The sequence below is a fragment of the Geospiza fortis genome, unplaced genomic scaffold, assembly GCF_000277835.1.
Source record: "Geospiza fortis unplaced genomic scaffold, GeoFor_1.0 scaffold130, whole genome shotgun sequence".
NCBI lineage: Eukaryota > Metazoa > Chordata > Aves > Passeriformes > Thraupidae > Geospiza > Geospiza fortis.
The window spans coordinates 13,514,032-13,522,624 of NW_005054300.1; the positions used below are offsets into that span (position 1 = coordinate 13,514,032).

General features: G+C 40.9%; 1 protein-coding gene across 1 annotated transcript in view; it reads right to left on the reverse strand.

Annotated features, from left to right (window-relative positions):
• Positions 1 to 2,414: 2,414 nt before the first annotated feature.
• Positions 2,415 to 8,593, reverse strand: part of COMTD1 (catechol-O-methyltransferase domain containing 1) — a 6,533-nt gene continuing 354 nt past the window's right edge. The window contains exons 2-8 of the mRNA XM_031061796.1: positions 8,535 to 8,591; positions 7,152 to 7,276; positions 6,064 to 6,169; positions 5,190 to 5,308; positions 4,887 to 4,941; positions 3,366 to 3,499; positions 2,415 to 2,793 (exon numbers count right to left, since the gene is read on the reverse strand). Of these exons, the coding sequence (XP_030917656.1) occupies positions 2,641 to 2,793; positions 3,366 to 3,499; positions 4,887 to 4,941; positions 5,190 to 5,308; positions 6,064 to 6,169; positions 7,152 to 7,276; positions 8,535 to 8,591 (749 nt within the window). The 3' untranslated portion in view covers positions 2,415 to 2,640. The remainder of the gene's footprint in view (positions 2,794 to 3,365; positions 3,500 to 4,886; positions 4,942 to 5,189; positions 5,309 to 6,063; positions 6,170 to 7,151; positions 7,277 to 8,534; positions 8,592 to 8,593) is intronic.

The following is an 8,593-nucleotide window of genomic DNA, read 5'->3' on the forward strand; positions in this document are numbered from 1 at the left end:
CTCATCAGCTAATGGAACTCTAAATTCTCATTGCCCCACAAATTCCCCATAGTCGATTCACCACTCAAATTAAACCATGATGATATATTATCAACAGTCATTTCATAGTAAGGGTGAAGGATCAAATGCAGTTAGCAGTGATGAATTCCAGATGTGCAGGACAGAAGCCTGAAGAGAAGGCCAGTTTCTGAGTAACTACAAGATAGAGTAATGCATTCTAAATATTTGATTCAATTAAGCTTCCTTCTGCTCTTTGTTTCCACTTACAGATGGCTCATCAATCTATAGTTTAGGGACACATTGCTATTCTTTCTAATGGTAATTAGGTGATCAGGATGGAGACAGGTTTGATGAAATACTCACATTATGATCTGCATATTTAAAACGGAACAGAGCCCAAAGCAGAGGCAAAATGATAGCTGGCTGCTGCACATGGCTTTAGCCTCAGGCACTTGATAGGTCTTCCTCTAACATAGGTAATGGGGACTTTGCTAGTGCCCACCATGGAAAGAATAGTTATTTTTTAAATTATTCAACTATGAGTGCTTGTATCTAGTTTTGAATGTTGCTAAACTCTAGTTTCTTGCAAAAATACTCATGATGCTTGCCCATTTTTGGCTCAGTTTCACTGGGAGGATTCTTGCAACCTGGAAAATAGTAGAAAAAGAATTGCAGAGTCTGTGATTGATCTTCCAATGACTTCTCCATGTTTGGGAAAGGCCACCATGGTACTTTTAAGGCAGGGTATGTATTCTTAACAGCTTCTAGCTTGCACAAGTTTATCAGCCACTAGCCTCTGAAAGCAGGAAAATTTGAGAAGATACCCTTGCTGTTAAAGTGTCCCATTTTGTGTTTTTAACCCTTAGGATTCTTTTGGTATCTACTGACAAAGTAAAACTGTAAAGTAGAACATGGCCAGAAGCTCTGCATGCAAATGTGTAACGATTCTGTACCCTCCTTTAGCCACTCCATCTGAGAGCTGTTACAGCCACTAAGAATTTAATAAGGTATCATTTCTTTTATGCAGAGAAGAAATTTGAGGAGTGCAGAGGTTTTAGGCTCTGAGGGTAAATCTGTACTCAGAAAATAAATTGGGTAAACTTCATACCCTATTTAAATTCTCATTTAAGGGCAACACGTACCTTGTCCTGGCCTTCTACCAGACATGGATTTTGCAGTCAGTCCTCAATTAAGCAGATCCTGATATGCTTTGCTGAATCAGGGTTTTAAGTGGAAGTGACAGAAATAGAATTGAGATCTCCTCAGTCATAACCCTACTCTGAAGCCACCAGGCAATGCTTCCTTCCTTCATTGCTCTCCACCACAGATTGCTAAGGCAAGTGTCTGAGACAGGCAAGAGCCAGGCTCTGAACTTCTGCCCCTTAACAGAACCCAAGCCACCCAGCTGAAATTTCAAAAATATGAGCCAAGTAGACAGTCTTAAACATTCTGAGACAAGAAATCTTTGTCCCCCAGTGTCTTGAGTCATTCAAGTGCATTGTTTAAGCAAATGGATGAAGTATTCTCTTAGTTCTGATACAGCTTCCCTTCAGGATGTCAACAAAACTGAACATCTCTTTCCTCTATACATATGATACCCAGTGTTATCAGTCCCCCAAAACAGTTACCAGTGAAGCTTTTGCCTGCAAAATCCTACTTTCAGTTCCTTATTTTATCAATTTTTATCTGTACTAAAGAATTGTGGGCTGAAATTTTGTTACATGCTTCCTAGGGAAGGGAATCTCTGTTTGCAATAACAGTTTGAACAGCCAGTTCACAGCTGTATTGCAACCTTATACAATCAGAATCCTTCTGTAGGCTTGCCACCAATACTCTGTGTTTGCATCTTTCTAGGAAACAAGCATCTAGCAAGTTGCTTCTTTGAGGGGGCAAGGGGGAGTGACACAGGAAAGAGGGAGAATTGTTTTGGTTTACTTCTTGCCCATCTGTTTTTCCTCATACTGACTTAAAAAAAATTTTGAAAAATCTATCTGCACTGTTACCTAGGCTAAAGAAATCCAGTTCTTGTGCAAAAAGGTTTTAGAGAGTACAGCTACTGTATTGTGAATACTGTTTGTCCTTTGGCAAGCTTTTAAAAACAACTCTTTTTTTTCATATTATGTCTTTTTGAGGCTTGTTCTGTAGTATCTTTCAAAGATAAGGAATGACTTACAATATTTTTAGTCTGAGAAGGCTAGCAATCTCCTTGATGTCATTTCATTAAAAATCCATTTTTCTATTATGACTATAAACATTAATAAACTGCACTTCTTTTCCTTTTGATGGTACTGACTGATTATTCCATTATTCAAGAGGCTCTTCTAGGACAGAAAATTACTTTGTTGTATTGAGGCTCTGGGACAATCTATAGAGGGGGATTTTTTCAACCACTCTCTTACAAGGACAATTTCACATAAGTTTATTTCCTTTATTACAATTAAAGTAAGAAACCATAGTAGATCTTATAATAAATCTCTGTTCTCTACTTAGTTGCCCTCAGGATCCAGCTGCTCCTAAAGTCTACTTTCCCAGGCTATGCTATCCAGTGGAGATATAGGTTAAATTGAATTTTTTTACTGTTCCACCTCCATTTTTCCTGATGATTTGATTGATATTTCTCATCTGCTGGGCTTCCTCGTGTTACAACTTGAATGCTAATGTGACTCCATCTCCCACTGGGAGCATGCTGATATTGACACGCGCATCCCTGAGAAGCTTCTCATTGAGGCGGTGGATACTCTGTGCTGCCAAGTCATCCTTCCTTGGTTTTAGCACCTTTCCATTCCAAAAGACCTATTGAAAAAAGAAATATGATGCACCTCCTTCGTTCTAATATGGTCCTTGGACCACAAAGGAAGCTTTGGAAAAGTTCCTGTATATTTCTTAGAGATTGATATTATTTGTTGTATTTCAGACATCTAATGATCTCTGACAGGGAACTCTCAAAAGTAAGTGGGATTGAGAGTACACAGAACTTGCTAATTGTACTTCTACTGTAGATTTGAAGCCAAAATCAAAAAAGATGTCTTTAAAGATAGGTTTTTTAAGAGCTCCTATTTGGCTGCCACCATAACCCCAATGGTGCCTGAAGTTCAATATCCTTTGTTTCTTGTAAATGTAGTTAATTGATAACTTATTAATAGTTACTGATTACAAGTGCTACTTTTGATCTTGTGTAAGTACTATATATAGGCTACAAGACAAACAAGAATAATACAGAGCATTCTCTGTAATGATAACAAAAAAAATTCTATGATTTCTATTAGTGTTTTATATAGCTTACCTTAGGAGTTTATGTTGAATTTTCTTTTTGATTGTGTTATGTGTAACTGCCTGTGCATTACCATCAGAACTGCAATACTTACATTATCAATAGCTATTATTCCCCCTTTCTTTATGAGGTGAAAGCATTTTTCATAGTACTCATTGTAGCTTTCTTTATCGGCATCAATGAAAGCGAAGTCAAAGGTTTCCGCTTCTCCATTGGCCAACAGTTCATCTAGATGAGCAACACAGTGAGTTGTTATATCCTGGTTAGTGCTGTGTAGGAGGAAGTAATCCATTTGTGTCAAAGCTCTCATTAAATGTTTTCTGCTGCCTTGACCATGCAGCCTATTCCTTCACAGGTAATTACTAGAAAAGCTTATCCCACAGAAACCAATCTAGACATTATGTATGCCGTAAAACACGCAGTTACCGAGGTCTGCATGCTTAGGAGTTTGTGGACTAGCTCCAAACCTGAAGGATACAGCTGGGACTGCTGAAAGGTACAGCAAAAACAAGTCAAGCACTTTGAAATTGGACATACTCTACACCTTCAGCTATTTTTACAGCTGAGAACTGTTTTCTTGAGTGGATTAGAATTTTTCTCACTTTATGAACAGGTTCTAAATGCTAATCTTTGCTTGCAGATCAAGGGCCACGACACAGGTCATGAACAAACCCTGTCAGAGATATTTACAGTAAAAAACTACTGTAAGTAGTCCGTCTCTGGGCCAAGGCAAGTAGAATTCAGTTTTAAGTTCTCCTAAAGAGATTTATTGACTGAGAATTCCAAATTGCCAGTTTCAGAGGAGGTGATTTCTGTCTCCTAAGGTCCTCTGACGCCCTTAGCCTCTGTCAGCAGATCATCGTTCTGTCTGAAGCAATGCCTGGACAAAGCATTGCTTTGATAGACTTCAAGGAGTGTGCATAGCAGCAAACTGCCTGTATTTGCCTCTAGAAAGGATGGGTTTGAAAGTAATACAAGGTTATCAGGTGGGGATCCACCAAATACCTTTGGTGGAAACCTTCTGCATCCAACAATCCTAGAAAATGTATTGTATTTTCAGAACATATATTAGTATTTCCTCTGCCCCACATTTTCTCTTTCCTTGAATAAGAGAAGTCATTCCCTCACTAATGGCCTGGCATGCTTTTGGCACATCCTAAATTTGAACTTCTCTGAACACAATTCAGCCTAAGTTATATATTGGCTTCTGAATTTTTTCTGCACCTCAGCCCTTTCAGGGAACTCTTCCTCTCTTAACAAAGGAATACTTGCTTAGAATGGACAATGCTAAGAGAAATTTGGCTTTGTTTGATTAATCTGTTTTAATCAGCTTTCCAGAAGCAGTATAGTATTTGATAAATTAAACAAAGTGATGTACAGGACAGCTGAGTGACCAGTACAGCCCACACAGGACAAGCATTTTCTTCCTCTCTCCTAGTAGGTAGGAAAACTGTGAATTCCTAAAGATTTTTATTTTTTAATATAAGAGAAGCTGCCTACCTATTAGCAAAAGGGATCACATTCACAACCATATTTGGTCTTAAATTTCATCACTATTGCATCCCTCTTCTATTTCTAGGAAAGGGGAGACAATTTGTTATTTCAGGTTACTTACCAAGTGTTTGAATTGCTGGCTTAATCCGCAGGTCAATTTTATGCTCTACTCCTGCCTAAGATGAAAAAGAACAGTGTTGATAGTAGGCTGTTAGTAGGCTGTACTCAGGGAGTGACTGGGGTTCAGATAGTTTTCCTATTATTTCTGGATTCCAAACACCACTTATTTTTCTTCCCAAACAGAACTCTATCAGCCTCCTTTAATAGTAAGAATATTTCTGTGTGAATTTGCAAGTCTAAAATAACAAAATCTCTTCACATGTAAAGGCAGCTGTCCCCATTGTGTACAGGAAATGCTGCTTACCTCCTTCCACAGTGGCCTTCCAATTTTGGCATAGTCCTCATTTATATCACAGGCAATAACTCGGCCATCATCTGGCAGGACAAGTGCCATACTCAAGGCATTATAACCTGTGAAGACACCTAGGAAAATCATAAGAGACATCAACACATGTTGTGTTGTGGAAAAAGGGTTACAGGGCTCTCTTTAGGAATAAAATCACCAAAGGAATCAAGGATGGCAATTTGTTTATAGACAGTAAAGATTTTTCATTTTTCCTTATATTTTAATGTAATGGTAGGTTGAGAAGAAGTTTTTTTTTTTAGCAAACTTCAATGTTAGCTTTTTCCAAAAGGCTCATGGACAGACAAGGCAGAGTCTGGTCTTGAATGTGTAACCTAGAGAGACTGGATGAGCAGCAAAATACCAGGGAATTGTAACAGCCAGGCCAAGAATGAAGATGGTGGGAAGCCATACCTGGCTGCTCAGCATCAGTCCGTCTTTTAGGACATCCTAGTAATATAGGTGTGTCAAGCAAAGTGGATTTGATACAGGGCCTGTGGAGCAAAATCTCTTCTAGCAAGAAAGTGATACAGGAAGGACAGAATACACCCTGTCCTGCAACTGTTGAAGACTCAAGAGATCTATTTAGCTCAGTTTTTCAGATTGCCTCAGAATGGATGAGCCATCCATGCTGATGCCAGAACTACTTAATGCACAGTTAGACAAAGTGGCAACCAAGTGCAAATCAGACCCTCCTTTTCATGCTGTAGTTTGCCCACCTGTTTGTTGACAGTTATGCAGTACCTTCCTGTATTTGGATATTTTATGTTAAACATGGCTGTTTTTGGAGAGTGATAGTCAAGAGTTTTATTTTACTACAAAGTGACACCCTTACCTATTTCAATAACTTTCTTGGCTTTAATGAGTTTGGCCAAATTTGCCATAAGCTGAGCCTCCTCACAGGACACCATCATTCTGCCATGGGGATGATCAGCAGTGAGCTAGGAAAGGGAAAAAAAACCCCATATCACATCAAACAAAAATCAAATCTACCAAACCAATATCCTAAAGAAAAAAACCCACTGAAACTCCAGGAAGAACAGACACCTCTGTCTTCTCATTTTAGATCGCTTTGTGGATGGAGCTAGATGGAGCCATCTATGAGCCAGAAATTGGCTTGAATTTAACTATAAGTAAGGAGGATGTTATGTGTGTCATAAGCAGTGGGTATTACCATGGCTGTGGCAAATGCAGCAATATCTGTAACTAAATGGAGAATCATAGAGGAACTTTGACTGTGAAAGTCCTTTATTTCTGTGAATTTGCACAAACAGATGTGCTTCCTTTAAGATGTGTAGAATGCTTTAGTGAACTGCTAGGTTCATGTCTGCCAAAGGTCAGACCATGTAGTCCAGGCTACATAATACAAACTTGGAGAATCTGTGCCCATCCCAGGGTGGAAGGGCTCTTGGCACTGAGGAATGGGCAATGGGAGAAGCAGGAATGTGCCATGACAGTTGAAGGGAAAGTATATCTTCCCATTTCTTTTCTTCTGCTAGGGATCATTCCAACCAACCTCTTCCAGCACTTAGTATTTAATTTCTTTTATAGAAAAACAGTTTGTTTCACCTGAAATGACTCAAACCTGAGTCAGGGTATCTGGTCTCATCTCTGACACTGGAGCCTGATGGAAGACATCACTTCTCTGAGCTACAGGTTCCTTACATGCCGACCAAAGTGAACAGAAGTAATTTGTTCAAGTCCAAATCAAGTGCAGCCCTGACACATGGTCCTGGGAGCCAAGGATAGAAAGACATGTCTACAATGTATGCCAATACTATTAAATACTCATGTAGCTAGCCCTGAACATAGAAGAGTCTGGGTATTACCAGTATAAAAAACCCCTCTAGTGGGTATGCAAATGAGACAGAGGAGGGAGATGTGACCAGGATCCCAGCAGCTCGGGGTGTGGGTGATACTGACCAGACGCAGCTTCTTTAGAATTGGATGTTCCCGCAAGGAGTGATCCAGTATGTATTGCCGGAGAGGACTATTTTTCCTGATCATACCACTCGGCGTCCCAAAGATGAAAGAAGGGTATCTTTTACCTACCAAAAAATAAGTAATAAGAACTTTTACACTTTTCAGTTATTGCCATTTTAAAGAAAGTAAACATTGAAGTATTACTAAAGGTTAAAAAGTTCTCTGCTGTAAAACAGCCATGAAGTGCCACATAGCTGGACAACCAGGTGGACTATAATTTTTTCCCCTTCTCCTTTTTAGCCTCTAAGATGTCCAGTCCAGGCCTCCAAAGGCTGAAAGAGAAAGGCTTCAGTACTGTGTTGTTCAGTGGCCAATGTGATGGTTACAAACTGCCATAATCTTACAGGAAAAGTAACCCCATCAAAACTCAAAGGGCAAGTTTAAAGAGAGATACATGAATGAGATGCACAATTTTCTTAGTCTGTGGTCCTTCTTTTGCAGATGAATAGAGGCCACCGGGTTTTAGCTCCATCAGCTGATGTGTCTTCTCAAACCCTGTGCTCTCCTCATGATGCTGTCCTGCCCTCCAGCCAGGGGAAATGTGGTATTGCAAAATGCCTTCTTTAGCATGAAACCAGTAAGCAGACAAAGTAGGTGCTGAAAGTTGAAGTTTTAGTACATGTCTACTCAAATACAGAACTGACTGCAGCTTTCATGCCCAATGTTTCTTTGACCAAATGGATTAACTATTTTGAAGAAATAACAACAAATTCATTTCCACATCTCCTGGTAGTTGTTTGCTACGACAGAACGCTTTTATTTCGAGGGGTTTATTTTCTGTTAATGGTTCTATTTTATAGACGATCACGCCGAGATGTAAATTATTTCAACAACTTGCCTTAAATCAAAGATTAAGCAAGTGCCCGTGTTACAAACCCAACACCAGTCTCCTTCCCCTCCTGGATCGTGGGCTCGTTCTTCCGGTACACCCGGGGGGTGGAAGCGAAACTGCTACCAGAACAATGCTGTGCGCAAGGACCACACCCCGGCCTTGCCGGGCTGGCCGAACAAATGCAGGCAGGGCACCGGGCGGGCAGCGTGTCCTCGTTTTCGCTGGACTTTGTCCCCGGCCCCACACTGCGGTAGCTGGATTACAGGGAGCGGCTTGGGCTCTAGGAACACCACTGTATTTACTGCAGCAGCTCAGCAAAATAAATCTCTGCCGGCAGCCCCAAGGGGTCTGCTCCCTGACCGCACCCGGGACCCCTGCCCGCCCTGGGACGGATCTGCCGGGCGCTGCTGTTCCCGTGCGGCCCCCGGCGCGGACACGACGAAGGCGCAGCCTTCACATCTCCGTGTATGTGGCTTGGGGGCGCCGCTTACCTGCAAGCACACCCGCGGCAAAGGTGACCCCCAGCACCGCCGTCCCCACGGCCACTTCT